General features: G+C 36.8%; 1 protein-coding gene across 1 annotated transcript; it reads right to left on the bottom strand.

The window, feature by feature from the left end:
- Positions 1–6,031: 6,031 nt before the first annotated feature.
- LOC145662317 (uncharacterized) lies at positions 6,032–22,007 on the bottom strand. The gene is made up of 2 exons (XM_081727764.1): positions 21,827–22,007; positions 6,032–10,920 (listed from the first exon to the last, which is right to left on the bottom strand). Exons 1-2 carry the CDS (start codon positions 21,915–21,917, stop codon positions 6,281–6,283), a joined length of 4,731 nt encoding a protein of 1,576 aa, XP_081583890.1. The 5' UTR covers positions 21,918–22,007; the 3' UTR covers positions 6,032–6,280.
- Between the last annotated feature and the right edge of the window lie 1,435 nt (positions 22,008–23,442).

The raw sequence follows: 23,442 nt of genomic DNA, 5'->3' as shown, positions 1-23,442 counted from the left end.
GATTTAGCAATAATTTTCCAGATACAACCTTGAATACCAATTTATACAAATAATCAATAGCGGATTTAGAAAAGTACTTTGGGAGGGGTTTCTCTGATTGTTTCGTTTTCTAAAAAGTCCTAATTTTATTTGGGAGGTGCTTGAAGTTTATGAGTACAGGCATAACTAATATTTCGTTTCGTTTATATGTTTAGCAATAATCTTCCGGATACAACCTTGAAGATCATTTTATACTGAGAATCAGTGGCGAATTTAAAAAAGTGTTTTGGGAGGGGTTTTCTTACTACTAATGTTTAGTTTTTCTAAACATTCGTAATTTTTATTTGACGGGAGCTTAAAGTTTATGAGTAAAGGCATAAATAATAGATATTTAGTTCGTTTTAGACATTCCACAACTTTGGAGAACAGGCTTCAATCCGAAAGACCGATCCTCTAACCTTCGCAAAACCGTCACTGCTGGTAATTAGTAATAATAACGATTTAAAAGCAATAAGAAAGGAAGTCAGCCAACTCCTACACTCCTAGTCGGCCAGTACACGCACTATTTCTACATTCTCAGATGGAATGAAGGAAGGCTTTGTCAGAATGGTCGAATGCTGGGTTGAATCCCGGACTTCCCGATAGAAGCGCAAAAGCCAACCACTCAGACACGTTTGTTGTGCAGTTGTATTTAGCTTAACTTAAATATATTCCGTAGTTTTTTTTTTTTTAAGTTCCGTAATGATATGTTGAATCCCTCTTGTTAAAAATTCAGAAAGCTTGAGGAGTGGGTAAACCGTGATGGTGGTCAAAGGCGCCCATGTTGTGGTTTCCAAGGAGGGGCAAGTATAAGCGACGTTTCAAAAATAGTTTCAAATTTTGCTGTAACTAATGTAAAAATCCTATTGGATTTTCAATATTCTGAAGTACATTTTCGTCTATGGGGGGCAAGCGCCCTCTTAACCCCCCTGATGGGCGCCCTTGATGGTGGTTATAAAAAACTTGACTGTAGAATTTCAAGAATATACAGAACCAAAAGTTCCAGATGTGCAGCCTTTAATTGTATCATATAAATCTAAGTATTTCTCTTATGATTTATTTTAATTTTATTTTGTTTCAAAAAGAGGGTATGGAATATTTTGAAGTAAAAATACTACATACAATTTTGCTAGTTATTTGTGTATTTTTTAAAAGAAGTTTTTACTCTTAGGGTTGGCTCGTTTACACCAGCTGTTTTTTTTTAATAACTGGTTTAAACTAAAAAAATTAAAAGAACAAAAATGCGAATCGTGTGAACTTCATGGTGACGTTTCACATGTCAAACCATCTGCATTAGTCTTATTTCCTTTCACCTTTTAATCAAGGTGTCCCATGTTCAATTCTCGGTCGAACCCCAACCCATCTCTCATGTGTAAACCAAGTACTCTTTCGGATGTCACTTTAAGCGAAAGTCTTCTCCTTGATAACCTCGGTATTACGTAAGGATGTTAAGCCTAAACATACGAAACGAAACCAAATTATATATATTTCTGCATGCCTGTTGTTTTATAAAGAAGCGAAGGTTGCTTAAATATATTGATTAAAATTGGTAAAATTTATCGATTGCCTACTTAGCTTCCAACATTAGCTTGGATTGGACTTTCAATGATACCTACATACTAAATTTGTAATTTAATACCTCAGTTTTAGCGTACTGATTATGATACGTTGACCTTTAAATTTTACATGCAAATTAAATTTTACAGGATTTTCCCGTTATTGTTTTACATTTAAAAGAATGACGGGATTTTCCCGATGGCTAGGGCGGGAGTTTCTCAATTTAAGAAATTTACTGACCGGACTTCTTTAAACTTATGGGACCTCTTCCAGCATAACCCCGTTATTGAATAATAACACCAAGGCGAAACAAACTTATTTCTGTGAATATGTAATATAAATACATAAAGCAAAATATCTAAATCAAAAAATCTGGTTTAAACCCCAAAAAAGCCTGGTTTAAACTGCCCCCCAAAAACGGGTTTTTGGCATTTTCAGAAACAACCATGGTTCTTGCCAACTCTGCTTACTTTTGTATATAGGAGGTTAAAATGTGTTTATTATATACATTGGTTAATCCTTTGGAATTCATAATATAAAAATGTTGAAGTAAAATTGTTTAAAATATCTTTTCGAAATTCATGGTTTATTTTCGAGGTTTTATATTATTATCGGCATCAACCACTAATTAAATGACTTTCTGTGTTATAGAGAAGCGAAACAAAGTCTGCTTTATTGATTTAAAGCAGAATTTTGAAAAAAGCCCAAAATTTCCGAAGCAAAAAAGCGAAGCAGAAAAAACCGAGTTTTTTTTCCAAAAAAGCCGGTTTTTTTCCGAGCCCTTGCATCTCTACTCTTGAACCAACTGATCGCTCTCAACCAAAGTTTCAAAATAGATGAGGTTCGGACTTGGGGTGGTTTTTATCAAATCACTTTGACGGTAGAACTTAGAGAGGGTGTGGGGATGGAAAATGTACAAAAATAAATCAAATTTAATAGCTCTTGAACAACCCGACCAACCTCGATCTCATTTTCAACATAGATGAGGATCGGACCTGAGATCGTTTCATTCATATCACTTTGACGGTGCAGTTTAGGGGAAGAGGAGGGAATATATATATATATATATATATATATATATATATATATATATATATATATATATATATATATATATATATATATATATATATATATATATATATATATGTTCACCCGATCAGAATATATATAAGGTTTGATAATAATAATTATTATTTTAATTTTCTCTCTCTTTCTTTTTTTTCATCAATATTGCTAATCATATGATCATCATCAAATTAGCTATTCTGTCATTATTGACAGGTTACTTGCAGCAACTGAGAAGGTTCGACGATCTTCGTCTTGACGTAGCAATTTTCTGTTTTAATGCCTTTCTTTAAGTAGTCACCTTCGCTCCCTCCCCCTCTATTTTTCCACAATATCATCTAGCACGTCCCTCATAATACAGTTCCTCCTCAGCTAATATCCTAATAAGTTCCTCTACCTCCTCAGCTAATATCCTAACCAGTTCATCTTCCTCCTTTTAACAATATCTAAAATTCTTTTTCTTTCCCCCTATTGTTAATATTTCTAACACGTCATTCGTTTTCCGTTCAACACAGCTAATTCTCTCCTTTTTTCTCCATGCCCAAGTTTCGAAAACCTGCAATTTTTTTTTATCGCTTTTGCGTAATGGCAATGTTTCTGCTCCATAGAGTACATATTATTATCAGTAAAACGAAATCTCAATATTTAATTGGATTGGAAGTTTGTTTAATACAAGGAATAATAATCGTGGTTGAAAAGAAAGATCTGACGCCTTTAGAGTGTAAAAATAATTTTGCAGTTCATGGTATTTCAATAATCTGTGCCGTCTTGATTTTCTTTCATGCGTTTCAGGGGTAGCCACCCCAGTTTGGGAACCAGTGGAGTGTTGGATCTGTTAAAAAAATATAGAAAGATTACGAAACGTTGAGATTTATGCATATATGTAGTGAAGCGTGTGCACCCATTAAAAAAAATAAAGGTCATCACCTATGTCGTACACTATCATCATACTTACACAAGGTTAAACTATATTACATTTAGAAACATACATTGTATTTCCATTACTATTGGCGCATTGTAGAGTTTATTATTCATTATATCCATAGTAAAATTTACCTATTAAAATCTTGAGATTTCTTAAATGCAAGACTTGCAAGAGTCTTGCATGCAAGACCAAGACTGGGTGTGCAAGAGCAAGACCAAGACCAAGACCAAGACCAAGGGTTCCAGTGCAAAACCAAGACCAAGACTGGATGTGCAAGACCAAGACCACCCCGGTCTTGGTCTTGGTCTTGCATTTGCTCATCACTATGCTGAAGTGTTACTATTCATCTCAGTAACCCTGAAAACTAAAGATTTGACAGTAATATCGGTCGTTTTCGGGATCTATATTCACCCTTCCCTAAGTTGTACCGTCAAAGGAAAATGATAAAAGTCATTCCAGGCAAGAACCACATCTATATTGAAAATTTGATCGAGATCGGTCGAGTGGTTCAAGAATTATTAAGTCACGAACATAGTCACTTATCTATATCTATATCTATATCTATATCTATATCTATATCTATATCTATATCTATATCTATATCTATATCTATATCTATATCTGTATCTATATCTATATCTTGGAACGACAGGTGTGTTGCATTTTATTATTGCCTGAGTAAAGATGACTCAGGAAGAAGGTTTTTCTGTACGTGACAGGCTTTCTTCCTGAAAATTTTGTCCGGAAAAAAAGGTGAATAAATCAAAATGTGAGAGAGCAACATTAGGATGCTATTTGCAAAAACTGAAATGAAATCTTCCAATTTTACCTCCCACGGTTTATCGTGTAACAAAGACATAACGGGTAACTCCTGGAGATACGGACCCTGCCGAAATCCTGATTTTTAGGTAAAATTAATGTAATTTTAGGAGTTATTTTACAAAGTTTATTATAATTTATCGCCATGTTGATTTTGAACCCCACTGAAAGCTTTCGACTCCTCCCGAAATAAATTCCTGAGTACTTACCTGTTGTGTAGGTTAAAGGACGAAATCCTGCTTGCATAGGCATAAGCAAAGGGACAATTCAGGTAAAATATGATTCAAGACGAATCTTTTGGCAGCTTATAGAGATGACAGAATTGTAACTGGTCAATAACACACACACACACACACACACACACACACACACACATATATATATATATATATATATATATATATATATATATATATATATATATATATATATATATATATATATATATATATATATATATATATATATACACTCACATAAAAAAGTTCTGTGCAGACCCCAGGGTATGAATTCGATGTATGTTGTTACACAGAATCCAAATTTCGAAACCTCAGGATGACTGACCGTGTCATTTTTCTGTTATGGGCGAAAAACTTGAGCAATTTTGGATAGGGACACATGTTTTTCGTCCTTAAAACAAAATTGATACGGTCAATCGTCCTAGGGTTTTGAAATTTTAATTATGCGTAATAAAATACGACTAATCCATATCCTGGGTTTCGGTGCACACAATTTTTTTTTTGTGTGTGTGTGTGTGTGTGTCGCTGTGTAATTCTTCGGTTGTCATCTACTCATACAGTTGTTAAAGAGCTGAAGAATCCATTTTTTTGCTATTAAGCCAAAATGCTTAATCTGCCTTTCTTTGAATATCACCCGAGCCATTTTGGTTTTCCGTTTTTACCTTGAAAGCCTTGTTGAATCAAACCGTGTTGAATGATGTTGCAAGGTCCTTGTGGTCTTCTTCTACTTCTGTTTGCAGTTTAGGCATTTTGGATCCTTGGGTGATCTTCCCATTCAGTAAAACGTTGCAGTTGATGTATGATGTCCAGTCGTCTTTGTTGGCTAGTTGTTTAGGCGCCTCAAGTCTCCATCCATTCTGCCTGTCTCTTGCCATATCCAGGTCTTCGATAGTTCTAATCAGCTGATCCGTTTACTGTATTTTATAGGCGAAGTGAGTTTGTTTTCAACTTCAGTTGTTGCTTCGCTGAAAGAATTTTCTTCAAATAAGTTGCTGTACTTTTAGAGTAGGGCAGATAGATCTGATCTAATACCGGGGATATTTTAGCTCGTCGTGTATGAAGGATGACTTCCCTCAGTGATTAGATTGTACAAGGAAGCAGGCTGGGACCCTTCTATCAGATAAAATCTCAACATTTTCCTCGTGTGAATGAAGAAAACACTGGAAAGCCTCATTCAGGATGGATGCTCTGGAAAAGCTTTTACATCTTTCCGACACCGTGACCCCTCGTACTAAAGGCAGAAGCGGTTGTGAAAATAACAGAAAAGCCACACATAGACGTGGAAATCTTGGTATGAAAAGGAATGGATCGAAGTAATCTGTCTTTGTGTCCCTTCGTTCACCGTTGCTTATAGGAGTGTTTTTTTTAAGTGTATAAAAAAGTTGAAGCACTATATTGTGTGAAGATTTTTATTTACACATTAACAAATTATATAAATATATTTTCATATTTATTTAGATAAAGTTGTAAATTACAAAACATCCAAAAACAATAATTAGAAAACTGAAATTATTAGATTGTAAATTTATCACTCTTTACATATTTATAACATTCTTTAATTTTTATAAAATTAGCTATATAATTTCTTTTTTTCTTTTTTTGTATACAAGATAATTTTTACACAAAGTTGATTTATTAATTGCTCTTGTACATTTCAACAACGGCGTCGTTTGTGACCTGTTGAATTTTTCGGTTTCTTTCTTGCACACTTTTTCGTTTGCTTTTCCCAGTCAATTAGGTCCTTCTCCGCTTTTGCGACGTCCTTCATTTTATCCTGGACTTCGTTGCAGAGTCTTGCAATACGTAACTGAAGTCCTTTTGTCCCTTCTATTCGTGACACGGATTCTAAATTTTTCTGCTCTGATTTCAAGTTCTCCAATTCCCTTTTCCAGTTTTGAACGTCCATGTTTATCCTTGACACATCAGCAGATGTAAGCACTTCAGGGATCTTCCTTTCCTGCGACAAAATTGGAGACTTCGATTGCTTATATGCTGCTTTCTTTTGCGAGCGAATACGGGTTAAATTCGGTGTTTTAGGTATTGCTATTTCTGGTTCCTCAGGTATAACGTGTAAAGCAGGCTTATAGTTTGGGAACCCCATTGTCCTTTGTTCAGAACTCCAGTAAGATGACATGGGCATGTATATGCTTCTTGCTCTTTGAGAACAATATTGGTATGAACATATATTACATTCTTCACAGTAAGCATCTGAACAGCTGTCATCGCTGCAGCATTCAGGGTCAGAGTAATCATGTTCACTTGGATCGAAACTCCATGTTTCGTCTGTCGTCTTATCAGGCATTTGGTGCGGTGGATAGTTTGGTAGCGGTTGAGGTGTCTGATTGGGTGAACACTTATTCGCTTCTTTACCATGTTTCACAGGAGAACAGCTGTTCTGAGGTTTCACAGCATTATTTTGTTTACCGCTTTGTACATGAACGCTATTTTCATTTTGTAGAGTCGAATATACGACACACTTGGTAGCAGTTTTCTTTGTAATTGGAGGAGCAGCATTATTGGGATTTCCTGATTGCCCTTTAAGTCCAGAATGTATTTTAGTTTTGTTAAAACGTGAAGGAATGCCTCTTCTGCTTGCTGCTTGAAAGGTATTGTTGAATATTTTCCGTTCAGAACTGTCTTTTCCGACTTCCGAAGAACGTTCTTGAACAACAGAAAGCTTTCCTGAAGGTGGTTTCCCTTGTGGAACATGTGGGCTAAATTCCTTAAGCGTTTGCTTACCTGTTTTCCGTAGGCTTGTTTGAGGAACTGAGTGTACTTCCTGAACTTTCCTTTCAGGTCTATCATAGACATCTCTTTTGCAGTTTCTCTTTAATATGGCTTCATTCCTCGAGTTGAGAACCTTTGGTTTACAAGGTTCAGTAGAGGTATCCAATCTGACGTCACCCACGTCATGTCCTAAAATTTCTGAAGTAATTCCTTGTTTTTTGTTAGAATCTTGCATCCTTTCTCCTGCAATAAGAGAGTGCAATGTACTAGATTTATCACTAACTTCCGTTATATCTGAAACAGTCTGAGGTCTACATACTTCAGAACTTATTTGCTTAGTTTCAGAAGATGCACAATCAACAAAATGTGGAGTGTCAACTACTTTTTGTTCTTCTCTATTAAGTGACAGACTTTTGATTTCCTTTTCATGTATGATCGTCTTTCCTTGTGGGCTGTATTGTGCTTCATGTGTTTCACTGTTGCTTACTAGATTTAGTTGATCTTGTTGACCTATTCCTTTGCCCTCGGATTCGGATTTCTTTTGTAACGGGAAGTTTTGGGGAAAACATTTTACCAGAATATCCTGCAAAACGGAACCTGGTGTATCATAATCTGAATGTTCAGAGGCACTGTTATTTTTGTCTAAAATTTCTCTATTTTCTCGAGAACTGGCAGTAACTTTGTCATCGTCTGTTTTTAATAAATAGTGCTCTCTTGATGAATTGGGCATATTTCCGTTGCTTTCTACACAATCGCAGTATATTGAGGGTGCAGAAAAGATGGTATTCACTTCCTGCATCTCTGGAAGTGCCCCTATTGATATTGTATTCACTTCCAGTCCAATATCTACCAAAGTTGATTCTGAAGTTTCAATAAAAGAAGCATTACGATTATCAGTAGGAACGTTACATTCTAAATCATCAAGAGAAACGTTACTTACACGTGTTTCATCTGTCACCTTATAACTGATATTGTTTGAATCATAGTCATCATTTTGTTCTCCTCCTTGTTCCGTAGTTTTATTGTCTTTGGTCATATTTAAAACTTTTCCCATTTCACCTGCAGAACTGACACTTAATGTTTCAACGTTATTGAAATTTGATTCTTTATTTTTAATGTTGCAACTGGTTCCGTTCATGACTTCTTTCTGTATAGTATCTGCTGTTAGTTCAAAAAGAATATTACTTGTATCATTGTTTATTGCCAATTCATTTATTATTTTCTCAACGCCAGACTCTTCGCCAAAAATTAAGTTTTCTTTATCACTAACGTTTAATAGGCTTTGACCTTGTAAAGTTTCATTTGAATATGTGTACTCCACTTCGTGTACGCCAATCATATTATCCAAACTAATTACTAATTTGTGATTTCCATTTAAGATTTCTTGTTTTGAATTGGAATTTTCAGCATCGTCAATATTTACAGTACTAACAGAACTAGAAATCATAACATTACCTTCACACTCCGGTACAATTTCTAAATTAGTTCCTGGGTTACAATTTATGATGTCCGTATATTTGGTACCACTTTCTGATTCCTGTAAGACTTCACTCTTCTGAGACTTATCCTCATTCACTTTTATCACTTCATGAAAGCTCTTTGGAGTAGCGTCATCAAGAAGAGTTTTCCTATCTGCTTCACATTCTTCTGCACTTTCTTTAGAACCATAGATATTGTTTTCAGAACATAATCCATTGTCAAAAATTCCCGTCACGTGATCAAAAAAACGATTTAGATCCGATACTTGGAGGCTCTGAAAGCTGGAGTCTTTTGTCTCTGTTGATGTCTCTTGATCCACATTAACTTTGGAGGTTTTGTTCTTCGTTGCAAGGTCTTCGTTTGACAGACATTCTCGTTTATGACAAGTGCTCGTTTGCTCCGTCTGCAAATAATTATTTTCCTGCTGATTGGGTTGTTCAGAGTTCGCATCAACCAGAGTAAGTGAATGTGCTTCAGGCATGTTTAATAATGATAATGCAAGCATATCCAATTCATTTTCTGAAAACAATTCACCACTTGGTTTTATATATTCCGTTTCTTCGCAATCTTTTGATTTATACTTTAACAATGACTTTATTTCAGTTTTAATATTTTGTAACAAATCCGGGTTCACATGATTCTCGTTATCATTGCTCTTGTCTTCATCCACTGTCTTACAGTTTGTGATGTTTGTATCAAGTTCTGGCTTTCCATCTACAGCGGCAGTTGTAAAATCACCTCGATCACAAGGGAAGTAAAGTAAGGTTTGGCGTTCGATGTCGGATTCTGTTCGTTGGGCTACAGAAACAACATTTTCGCCTGCTGATGGCTTTTCGACCGCATATTTTGATTCAAACGAAACAGAACTTGTTCGATCAGTAGATGAGCAAACATGGGCGTTGTTATACAGAGTACAGCATGGGTTATCGTCGTGTTTTTCACTAAAGGTGCTACTGAGGTATATCATATTATCTTCCGTTACCGTGCCTACTTTGTCTTTGACATTGTTAAACGATTTTGCAACAACGTTGCTCGTTGGTTTAAAGTGTTGAATGCTCAAAGCAGAATCTGAGCTACCGCTTGCAATCACAGTGTCTATTGTTGAGGATTGATTTGCCGTGGTGCTGAAGCTCTGAGAGAAGAATTTCTCGTGAATACCAGAAAGTTTTAAAGTTTTCTGTAGTGCTTTGTCATATTTTTGCAACATAACCTCTAACAATGAGATGCGCATCCACATATCTGATACGGAAAACTGTGGCACCTTGCAATCTTCCTCCTCACTGCCACTTCGTTGATTCATTTCAGGGGGAAGAGACACAGATAGGCAATCATAATCTTTTCTATGTTTTACATTTGATCTACGAAGATAAATATTAACTAAATCTCCCATCAACCGTTTTGCTACTGATTTGACAATTCTCAGCGTTCTTTTAAGTATTTTGAATTTCCGTTCTAAAGAGGATACAATCCTCACAACTATAATTGTAATCCATCCTACCGTAGTTAGTTTTACTAATGTTATTATAATTAGACAAATGTTAAAACTTCTTGAAGATGAAGCCTGCTCGTCTGAATTCTTCGTTATATCGTCATATTCACTCACTAAATTCAAGTCATTTTCAACTGCCAACAAATTCCCTCTGACTGTGTTTGTCAGATTGTTATTAAACACGTCATAAGTAGTCTCAAAGTTAAAAAACTTACTTTGCAGGCGGCTGGTAATTACAAATTCTTTCACTGGAAGTTTCGGTGTCTCTTTAGAACCTTTGTCTTCGCGTTCGGCTTCCCTGTTTAATAAATTATTACAGTCAATTTGTTCTTCAGGCGGCGAATCATAGTCAATTGTTTGCTTTAAATATTCATATAATACATTTGGGTGTTTATCACTAATTATATTGGATTCTGTGTCTTGTGTAGACAAGCTCGTTAACTGAGCTCCTTCCCCAACTTCTCTTCGAGGAATCCATGGACCCGGCAACATGATTAAAGTCGCTGCTTCTTCTACTGAACATATTTTCAAATTAGCTACAGGAATTTGAGCATTGAAGGTATGAAAATCAATGCCAAAGGGGTAACGTACGGCGAAACCTTTAAAGAAAAGAACGCATAAGTGTGCTCAATTATTTATTTAAAAACATTTTCTCCTAAGCTACAATCTAGAAGGACAATGTTATTCACGGAAGAATTGGTTAACCTCTATCATGTATCCTCCCAACGAATTGTTCTTCAAGTTTTACATCCCAATTATCATGAAGCTATATGAGACATGAACTTTCACTGAGAATCGAAGTGACCATTTTGGTGATTATGATCATGGAATAGTTGTTGGTTGTCTTGAGGTAGGTCAAAGTGTTACAGAGGTTGCATGTGTGATGGGAGTAACTAACTAACTAACTCTATGGCCTATGGGACCCGAAGGTTGAGTGCCGCATTCACAAAAGCTCTTCACTGACTCCTATCTTTAGCCAAGTGGATCCAGTTTCTACTTTGCATTCCTATTTCTGCGAGATCTATCTTAATATTGTCCTCCCATCTGCGCCTAGGCCTTCCTAATTGTCGTTTTCCGATTGGTCTTCCAGTTAAGACTTTGAAAGCGTTCCTACTTTCTTCCATCCTGGCTACATAACCTGTCCACACGAGCCTCCTAGATTTGATGACCATAACAATTTTTGGCAAACCGTATAAATGATGTAGTACCTCGTTATGAAGTTTCCACCATTCCCCATTCTCGTTCCTCTTGGGTCTGAATATTCATCTCAGGGATCTTATTCTCAAACAGTTTCAGTGTAGTTCTTCCCTCAGAGTAAGCGACCATGTTTCGCAACCATGCAGAACAACAGGCATGATTAACGTTTTATATATTTTAAGTTTCAAATTCCTCGACAAAATTCGCGATGGCAAGAAATTTTGAACTAAATAATAATACGAATTTCCTGCTTTTAGTCAACATTTAATTTCTTCGTGAATATGGTTTTCATCTGTTAAAACTGATCCTAGATATTTGAAAGTATGCACTTTATCAAAAATATTATTTGATATTTTAACGCATCCAAAATTTGCCGTGTTACGATCCCGACGAACTTCCATGTATTTAGTTTTCCCTGCAGTTACTTCTAAACCCATGTCCCTACAAGCGTTTAATAAGACTTCTGCATTTATTTTTATTGTTCTCCTATCATCCTCTATTAAATTGACATCATCTGCATACGTCATAACCTGGTAAATAACGTTCAACTCTAGGCCCTGGTTGCTATCTTTGATTTTCCTTATAGCGTTTTCAAGACAAAGTTGAATAATAATGGCGACAACACATCTCCTTGTTTCAGCCATTTTCGATGTGAAAGCTCGTGAACAAGAATTTTCCTACCCGGACTTTACTTTGGGATTCATTTAAACATGTCTTAATTAATCTAATTAACTTTTTCGGTATTCCAAACTCTGTAAGAATGTTGTACAATGTTTCTCTCCTAACCGAGTCGTAACCCTTTCTAAAATTAATAAATAATTGATGTACCGGGGTATTGAACTCCCATTACTTTTCGAGTGTTTGTCGAATGGTAAATATTTGGTCGATGGTTGAACTATTTCGTCTAAATCCGCATTGATAATCTCCAATAATTTCATCTGTGTATGAGGTCAATCTTGCTAATAGAATGTTTGAAAGGATTTTATAGGATGTTGACAGAAGAGAAATGCCTCGATAATTATTACAGTCAGTTTTGTCACCTTTCTTGTGAATCGGAACAATGATTGATTCTTTCACTCTTGTGGCAATTCTTCCTTTTTCCAGATAAGGAAAGTAAGTTTGTGGATCTTGTTTCACAATGTTTCGCTTCCAGATAAAATTAACTCAGACGTAATTTCTACAACCGGGGATTTGTTTGTGGATGGGTGTTTTTTTTTTTAAATTTCTTTATAGTGATTTCTACGTCTATTCGGGTAGGCTATAGGATATACGGTTCTGCGGTGTGCATTTCCCTTTGTATTTAAGATGCTATCTGTATCAGTGAAAGCTGTTCCATCGGCTCTCTTTAATATATAAGTACTAGGTTGATAGCCTTTCTTAAATTCGTTGATGATGGAAGTAGCACAATCCGTTACTTCCTGACTGAAGAAAGCTGCTGTGGTCAGAACAAGGACTGTATGCATGCATGGTGGAGGTCGTGGGAGAAGTACAACAGCTCGACAGGATCACTACATTGGCCAATTGAACAGAAGGAATAAACATGTTGCTCCTCAGCAAATTGCTAATGAGTTTGCTGGAGTATCAGGTGTTCATGCAATTTCACGATTACTCAATAGTGTCGGGTTGTATGTGCGGAAATTCGTTAAGTGTGTTCCTATATCTCCCATCCACAGCCGTGCCAGATTACAGTAGTGTACGGCATATCTTGGTTGAGACAAGGAGAACTGAGCAAATGTTATGTTCTCAAATGAGTCCCTGATGAGCCTCTACAGTGAGATTATCTCTAATGAGTTATTCTGGCTATAAATTGTGTGGGAAAAACGAGAAACACTTTACCATTCACCGAACATTTCCTGAATAGGACAGGCAAGGTGGCACTAGTGTTATGGTATGGGCGGGTATAGCGAAAAGTGGACGAACAACACTGCACATTTTTGCACGTGAACCCGTAACCGGGGAATGGTATTGTAATGAAATCCTCATGCCATATGTTGTCTTTTTCGTGGTGCAGTGGGCCCAGAGTTCATGTTTATGGTTGACAACGCATGAACACACAGAACCAGAAAAGTTTAAGAAGTCTTGGAGCATAAGAATATCTACCGCGTGGACTGGCTACCGAATTTTCCTGATCTTAATTTCATTAAGCATGCCTGGGAAGCTATTGAACGACGAATTGCACAGTGGAATTCACCACCTTTGACCCTTCAGGACCTGAAAACTGCCCTAAAGGAAGAATGGGATAACATACCTGTGGAACTCATGAATCTCTCTTGGACAGTGCAGTGTCCCAGGTAGTCATATGCCCTACTGATTTGCCCCTAACCCTTCTCTATTCATGACATCTGACATTTCACGTCATACTCCATAGAAACACTTTTTATGAATTTCTTTGGTTTTTCACGTCATGTTCCTTTTCATGATAACAAATTCCTGACATAGTTTGACAATAAAGCTTGCATAATATCTGCACTCATATATTGGTCACTTACTGCACCCTATGCTACAAAACATAATGGCTGAAAGCAGTGCCGGATTTAGGTTCGATGGGGCCCTTTATATGTATAGGTTTCTTTTTCAGCGACAAAATGTCGGCATTTTGTGTTTTGAATGTAAGCTATATGGTAATTTATGGACCTAATAGATATCTAAATACGTTTACACATGAAATATGTATTTTATTAACTTACATATTGATCAACCTACAACATTTACTATATATTGAAAAATTCTTTAGAAACAAAATGCAGACTCATAATCTAGTCTCTGGAAGCTTGCTATAAAATGAAATAATAAGAGGTTTAATATATTATATAAGAGAGAAATAATATATTACGCAAACTACTAGGGCAAGTGAAAATGATGGACCCGATTTCAGATAGTTGTTCTGTGAAATCCAATAAACATATGTTATAGTGTGACATGCGCTTCGAAAGGCTAACTTGCAAAGTTTAATTTCCACCCAATGTTTCCACTTTCTACCGCTAGGAGTCAGCAACGAGCAGCTAAGGAAAATGGCGTTGAATGGAAGGCAGAGATTTTTCTGTGTGCTTCATTATCATGTAAACAAATTTGTGATTAGTGTACACATGACTTGACTCCAGGTAATTTCTTCATGTCGGGTTTTGTAAAGGATCATGTTTACGTACCACCACTTCCAACAACATTGAATGACCTGCGTGCCTGCATCACAGTCAGGGGCGGATGAAGGACGGACTTCTGGGGGTGCGATGGGTTGTAATACTCCTACTTAGAGCTACTTTTAAGAGCTCCAAACTCTGGGGTGGGTTTTATTTATATATAAAATAAGAGAGTGTAATCTTCTGGGGGAATCGACCCGATCGCCCCCCTGGATCCGCCCCTGATTACAGCAACCATTCCTGATATTGACCGCAAGATGCTGGACAAGGTTTGGCGGGAGACAGACTGCCGTGCTCACATAGAGCATTTGTGAATATGTCCCAAGAAAACTTTGACAGTTTTCCTTTCTTAACACATGTTTCATAATAACATATGTTTGCTAGATTTCACATAATAAATTTCTGAAATCGGGTTCATCATTTTGACTTTCCCTGTATATAACATTATTAATGTGATATTAATCTACACACAATACAATTGTAGCTAATAAAATGTATTTAAACAAAATCAATATTATTATAATAGTCAACACTGTTCATTGGGAGAGCAGACTTTTATAGAGCCGCAAATAAATGCCAAATTTATAAATAGTTGCAAAGTGAAAGCAGATTGGTGAGCAGAGCTGTAACTTGTGAGGGACAGGGGAGCAACTGCCCCACAAGGGATGCTCTCCACCGTTCGAGGTGGGGGGGGGGGCATTTTAAAACAAAATTTTCTTACTCCATGTACGATACGAACATGAAATTATAAATGAAGCATCAAACAGGTTCACTACAATACGTAAACAAAACAGCACGCAAAAGGTCAATAAAACAAAAATGAATCGTGAGCCCATTTCAATAATAATAATAAAAAGTCTACTATTAGGGGCCCTAGAAATAATTTGAGATTTGTCAATATTGTCCCCTTAATTAATTTGTCATATATGAAACGGGCCCAGGGGCGTAAGTAACGGCCCGAAGACCTTGCCGTGCGGGAGGGCCCACAGGCTCCAGGTGGCCCATAAAGAGTAAGAGAAAGATGGAAAGAGGGCGACCGAGAATTACCGAAACAACTATTCTAGGGAGCCAAATACGCGTATTAATGCTTCTCCCCAGAAAAAAATCTGTGTTACGGGGCTGTTGGTGAGTCACACTAACGGTATCTCATGCAAAATAATATTGTCTAGCCTACTGCGTTTCCACTTTTCTATTACTTTTGTCTATTTTGAAGATATTACAGAAAAACTGTAAAATCAGCTGTAATTTAATTTCGTCCCAATTAAGCCCCTTGCAGATCTCTGTTTCCTTCTGCGCTAACTATAATCAAAGCTACACTCCATCAAGGGCTCCGATTTCTCTGTAGATTTGGGGATGCCCATTCAGATGCAGAAGGCATATGTATGAAGATTTTAACACAAATTGCATTCAAATTATGCCAAATATTGTACATTCATAAATATAATGCGGGGGCCTCATGAGCTTTGTAGGGGCCCGGGCCGCCTGGCCCCTCCAGGATCGGCGCCCTTGCACTCCATGCTTCTATACATCAGGTGTCAACATTTCTAATTTCAAGTTGTTTCTATTTAGGGTTTTTTTAATTTTTTTTTTTTTAGTTTCAAACGTTTCCAGAAATTCAATGTAGATAAATGCAGTCTGAATATCAAGGGTTAGTAAGTATTATCTGAAGCTTAACTTCACTTTCAACCAATCGTGTGAGTTTTTTCAGGTCAAGTTACTACAGTAACTCAGCCCAAACTGGAATGGCACCCGGAGATTACATGAGGTGCAGTACGACGCAAATTCGCTGAAAATCATCAAAATATCGTTGGAAAACGTCAGTATTAGACTAAAATGATTATAAAATCTATAAATATTAAACGTAACTTCTTTTTACTGCGGCGTAAAGAGATTTAGGAACTTTACCTTGCTACATAGTAATTAGTGCCGATAAGCCCAAAACATTCAGATTGCTTGCTGCATATTCACTTATACAAATTCACTTTTGCATTTCTGAACACAACAATACATAAGAATATACAGTGCGCTGTTAATATATAAAAATGAATGACAGATGCTTAAAACGAATAATTCATGCTCCTTTTCTTTCGTTTAGCGGCTCATTATTGAACCTCCATAGATCACTATGAAAATGAGTGGCAAGGATAGTAACTCTGAATATTATGAAAATACTTCTTGGTATTACTTCTAATACGTACAGCGAAATATCTATAATTTCGCGTTATAAAAAGTATCGTCGCTTAGAACTGTAATTTCTTGATATTTTACTATTATTTCACCAGCTTATCGTTTCATGTCTTCTTAATGAATCCACTGTTCCAAGCCCTGGTTCCTTGTCATATTCCAGAGTACGAGAAAAGGCAGCACTAGAGTTCTATCAGCAGCATACAAGTACAAGGTACCATAACACTTATACTGTGAAATATTAAAGTAGCTAAATATAATGTTTGGAAGAACAAGGTCTCCATTACAAGCAGGACTCTGATAGAAGGAACCCATTAAAAGCGTGGCTGGGAAACAGGTGCCGCATTACATGCAGGGCTGGGAAACGGGTCCCCGTTACATGCAGGGCTGGGAAATGGGGCCCTATTATAAGCAGATCTGGAATACAGGGCCCCCATTACAAGCGGAGCTTTGAAACAGGAGCACCATCATAAGCGGGGCTAGGAAACAGAGATCCCATTTCAAGCAGGGCTGGGAAACGTGGGTCTCATTATAAGCGAGGCTGTCTAACGTGGGCCCTATTACAAGTAGGATTGGGAAACAGGACCGCATTATAAGCGAGGCCCTCATTACTTGCTTCATAAGAGCCTAGTGCATAGCAATACCAAAATACTGTTGTTGTATGCGCGTTTTATCTTATTTGTTTTTTCTTATTATTTGGAAATTATATTACAGCCAGTTTTTGTCTTTAATTCCCCCCCCCCCCCAAGAGAGTAGAGCCCTAAGCTATAGCATGTTTAGCTTATAGGTAAATCCAGCACTGGCTGAAAGTGTGTTTCAATTCTAGTAATTATCCAGCTCCTTCATGGCTAAGCGATTAGTGTACTCGCCTTTGATTCGGTTCGTTTCACGCGGGAGCTAATGTAATTCGGCTTCCACGTTAATTACTAGTTTCTTTCTCATCTAGCCTCGCTGCTGAAAAGGACGTTAAACTAAAATCAACTCAACCCTTTCCACCACACACGAATCGATGTTTTGTCTCACTGCTCCGATTACAAATGATTTGAATACGTCAAAAATCACATAAACAAACCACAATATTCGGAGCAGTGAATGGGGAACAGGTTATATAGAAAAATTAAACAAACCCAAATCTAGTCACACTGTTAATGTATATATATATATATATATATATATATATATATATATATATATATATATATATATATATATATATATATATATATATATATATATATATATGGGTGTTTCAGATAAAACGTCCAGTGCTTATAAATCCGAAACGGCTGAGAATAAAAAGATGAAACAAAAACTGAGATAGGAAAATGTCATAGGGCGCATCACATAGTGTTGTTGTGGTGACCCTCAGGGCCCTCCTTCAAGGGGGCCCAGGGGCCAACTTCAAATTTTCAAATAGGAACATGTATTGAATCATACCTCACTCAATGAAAAATGTGCAGGTGCACTGTCATGCTGGGATCACATCTGCTGTCTCAAGTTCAAGGGCACATGTTCTAACCATTTTGGGAGAACATTATTTAAAAATAAAAGATACGTACTCCGAAAGAGACAGGCCGGTAATAAATAAGGTCCTACCACAAAATTATCCACCATACCGCACCGCGCGCTCACACAATCTCTCTACTGATCGTTCACTAGAGTTGCATGTGGATTTTTACGCCCTACACATGGCTACTGCTAGTTTCAGAACGGTCTATGATCATTCCCAGTACGCTGACTTCAAATTCAACTGTCCACATAGTGCGATTTCCTCCGATTTCAAGTAGGGGATATTGAAGAGACCCTATCGCCCGTAATCGAATGTGGAGGCGTGGAAAAAATAGGACAGTTACTCTCTTTTGAGGGCGACGATCACGATATAAACGCCTCGCCTCTGGGCTATTTTCCCTTGCATGTCCATAAATAAGATGTATATCTGCCTGCTCGTGGACAGGGTAATCTACCATTGCGTAGGCACGTACAGTTTAATATAATCAATTAAACTTAAACACCAACGTCTACAGTTTTACACCATTACACGACCGTGAATACCTGGGCACAACACTCTACCGTTGTAAGCAACACTTTCTATTCTGTTATACAGCAATTCCACACGTAATACCAAAGCATCGGACTCTGTATATCACTCACAAGTTGCGTCAGATGCCCACTACAACACGGCCACGCTAATTTATGCCTTCCACATCAAAACTGCTATACAGTCTTCTGCGAGCCACTCGCAAGTGACACACAAAGGACGATAATTCCGTAAGTGCTGCTACGTCTAAGCAAAAGTGCCACATTTTCTTTCCTCCGTGTAAGTATTTCATCCAGCTCCAAAGCACATAGAAAACTTCGAAAAAGATTTTCCACCATTTGTTGCATGTGTTTTCTTCTAGAAAATTTTTCCAGCAGTGAAACAATCAAAATATAAGCGGGCTACACTATTTTGGTATATTCACAATAGGAATGTAGTTTTTCGTAGCTCAGGATTAAGGGGCGGTTTGTCAACTCCAAGAGAAGGGAAAAGCCCCACGAAAGTATCCCTGGAAGAAGATTTACCTAATGGATAAATTAAGTAGGGCTATACTTAGGGCTTAGGAAGACCTAGGCGCAGATGGGAGGACAATATTAAGATGGATCTCGCAGAGATTGGAATACAAAGTAGAAACTGGATGCAGTTAGCTAAGGATAGAAGTCAATGGAGAGCTTTTATGAACGCGGCATTGAACCTCAGGGTTCCATAGGCCATAGAGTTAGTTAGGGCTATACTATTCCAGAGCATTTCTTTGTATCGTTATGCAACATATACATCTCGTGTTTTGTCAATTTTTGTAGCTTCTGTGCACAGAAGTATCAAATTTCACGAAATAGCATATTACGAGGAGAAAACATTCTAATGCAGCTTACTTTTGCTCAAATTGTATTCACGCAATATATGGAAATCCCTGTGGCATATGGAGAATCTCTTGTACTCTCGTTCATCATACATGATCTTTGCCGCCTGACTGTCGTTATAAAACTAATTTGGGTCGGTCCATTTTCACACACTCGTAACTTGGACAGAAAGCCGTTCATTTGACACCCATTACCATTAGCCAAGAAGATACACCTGTGATACGTTAAAGACTTCATTTAAATTCTTCTCTCGAGAGTTTATTCTGTGCTGGCACAAAATAGATCAATCACACATGTGTATCTCTCTTTCTTTCGAATTTGAATTGTTCTAACTTCAACGATGTACTATTACTTTTGATTGTTGAAATCTTGTACTTGATTGTTGTTCATTTCCATCATTCAACGTTTGATAGAATACTCATAGGAATAGAACTCATAGTCCAGTATCTTTGAAAGTCACTCTTGCGCCGCCACTGCACTATATCCGATTGTACACTAGTGGGATCTAGGACTAAAAATAATTGGTATTCTCTTTTACCCGACTTCGATCCGATGTTCTGTTCTTGAGTTATGGCTGTTTTTATTTTCTTTCCAACAAATTTTCGTGTGATCAAGGCGCGAGAAAGGAGGCATTTTTTCACTCACATTGGTGTATACTTTTCGTTTTATATCCGTGCCAGGAGTCACCTCCTGAAGTTTTATATGTCAATTAAGTTATACTCTGTGCGCCCTTTACGAGCCCATTTTATGTATCAAAACCCAAGGTTTGTTTAATAACGTCAATAGCTAAACCGTGAAAATTTCTTTGCTAGAGAAACAATTTTAGTTCTTGTAAGAATTTTTTTTGTCTAATATATACTAATAAATCAATATAGCTATATTTTAGAAATACAATAGGCACTGATTATTCCAATACTGCTCTAAAACACACAGGAACAATCACAGGACAAGGGCGCCTTGCGTAAAGGGCGCACTGTACCCTTCACGGGTTCTTTACCAACAGTAATTGTACTGTATGTATTCATTATATATGCACAACTGTGCCATACAGAAAAATAAAACCGTTTCTCTTTGATGTGGTTTTGCAAGGGCGCCTTATGCAAAGGGTGCACTGTTCCCTTCACGTGTTTTTTTTTTTTTTTTTTTTTGTTTGTTTTGTTTTGTTTTTTAGCAACAGTAACAGTATGTATTCATTGTACAGAACAGTGCCATACAGAAAAATAAAACCATTTATTTTTGATGTGGTTTCGCAAGGGCGCTTAATGCAAAGGACGCACTGTACCCTTCGCGGGTTCTTTACCAACAGTAACAGTGTGTATTCATTGTACAGAACTGTGCCATGCAGAAAAATAAAACCGTTTATCTTTGATGTGGATTCGCAAGGACGCCTCATGCAAAGGCGCACGCACTGTACTTATTTTACCAATGACAACTGTAAGAATTTATTATATAAAAGTGTATCGTTATATATAATGTGATGTTTCGGAAGGCGCACTGGGGACAGTCCCGGTAGGCCAGCACGGGCCTGATATATATATATATATATATATATATATATATATATATATATATATATATATATATATATATATATATATATATATATATATATATATATATATATATATATATATTAAAAACTAATGTTTAAAAATTAATATCAAGCGATAAACGAGACTGATAACTACAATCGAAACTGTTTGAATCTAAAACAGAACTGTAAAAGTATTATAGCCTAAATGAAACGAATAGAACGGTATCTGCCTGAATTACATCACTTTTATCACAGGTTTATCATAGAGCACCAACAGAAGTTAGGATAAAATGTCATGAAGTAGCCTAACCGGTATTTGATTCTCTAAATACATAAATAATTACCTGTTTCAGTAATGAATCGCATAGGTTACAAAGTACGAACGTCCCCCAAAAATGTTATTTTTTTAAATTAAGATGCAGATTTATTTTAAGAGGCAATTAAACATTTTAATTAATTAATGCTAAATGAATCCCTGTAACTTGTTTCCATTTAAAAACTTATTTTAAACATCACAAATAACAGAACTATGAAAACAAATAGGCCTGACTATACCTTTCCACCACGGTTCTTTTGGATTCCATGTCACGAAATGAAGACCTACAAATGTGCAAACCAGTAATATTATCTCACCAAAATTCACCATAATGACATTAACAAAAATTTAATTTCAGATCCAATTTTTTTGTTTTGAAACCAAATATTTTTTGTGCCGTGGTTTCTTAGCGATCTTCTTCCTTTTCTTTCCCTCATTCAGGACAGGACAAACCGTTTCCCTGGCTTTGACAGAGTGTTTTCTATTGCCAGTACCAAATTTAAATATGGACAAGTTTACAAAACACCGTGAACTTCGTTATCGAACCCAGTATTGCATTCCATTGTATAGTTGTGGATGCGTGTGATCCATGTATGTCACGGCTGCCCGAATCATCAGATTGACTGGAGTTAAGTAGGAAAGTGTAACTGTCAAATTATTTCCTGTACAAATAAAGAATATGGGGACCACTTCATAAAATTATTTCACATCACTTTTCTTACTTTAAACAATACCCCAATATGTTCTAGAGTGTATTTTTTTTGGCGCATAAGCAAATAATTGTGTACAGATTGACAATATGTGTGCGAGCTGATGTGCGATGTAAACGATTATTTACACAAAAAATAAAACAGCGCCAACGTATGCTACCGTGTAGTAAAGTAGAGAAAAACAGAATAGGGTAGTTAAGTAAGTAGCAGTGTTTCTGTCAGAAACAATGTTCTGGGGGCACACTTAGTATTCGGGGAGCGTTCCTGGTACTATTGTATTTATATTATAGTATAGACGTATTGAAAATGAAAAATGAAATGAAATCTTTGAGTTTTACGTCCCACGGTTATGCCGGTTAGGCTAAAGAAGACGGTGATTATGAGAAATGAATGAAATGGTGTTTTACTTTAAAAAAAAAATATATATTTAAAAAAAACTATGATTTACATTGTATGTTTTTATTAATAGCTTTTTAGATCGACACTCGTTTGTAAACGAGTGAATTACTAACTACTCTCTATGGGCTGTCTATGCTCTGACTTTTGTTACTACTACTACTACTTGTTTACTGTATTGCGCAACTTGATGATAATAAGGATGATGATGTCACCTTTCCACATTACCATGGACGAGCAGTTACCCGAAGGGGTCAGTCCTCTGTACTAGGTTAGGCCTACACCCGTTCAGAGAACAAGCCCTTCGTGTGTATGCTACTTCAGTGCAATATGGAATGGAAGACTCAAATACAAGCCTGGATTCGAACTCGGGACAAAGCCTTGACTCAATCTTGGTCGTTGACTCTCACGGCTCGTATGCATACCTCCGACCTTTGACTGTGATTTGAGAACCCAATCAATTGCCAGGCATGGATACAAAACGCGAGTACTTCAACTTTCCAGATTAAGCAAGCGCTCACAGGAAAGAAAAAAAAAAGCTCGAAAATAAAATTAACTATTCAATAAAATATTGATTTTGAAGCCAAAAGTTGTCTAACATGAAGAAGATTCCACAAACTGTTTTCCAAGCACGGTTTCCATTCTCATACAACGCAAATACGAGGTTTGTTTACATTCGAAATAACCCTTGCACTAGCTTCCGCTTCCTAATGAAAATATATTAAAACACCAGCAAATCTCTACCTAGC

The sequence above is a fragment of the Thermobia domestica genome, chromosome 10 (genome assembly GCF_964235325.1).
Source record: "Thermobia domestica chromosome 10, izTheDome1.hap1.1, whole genome shotgun sequence".
Taxonomy (NCBI): domain Eukaryota; kingdom Metazoa; phylum Arthropoda; class Insecta; order Zygentoma; family Lepismatidae; genus Thermobia; species Thermobia domestica.
This window is presented reverse-complemented; position numbering and strand designations above follow the sequence as displayed.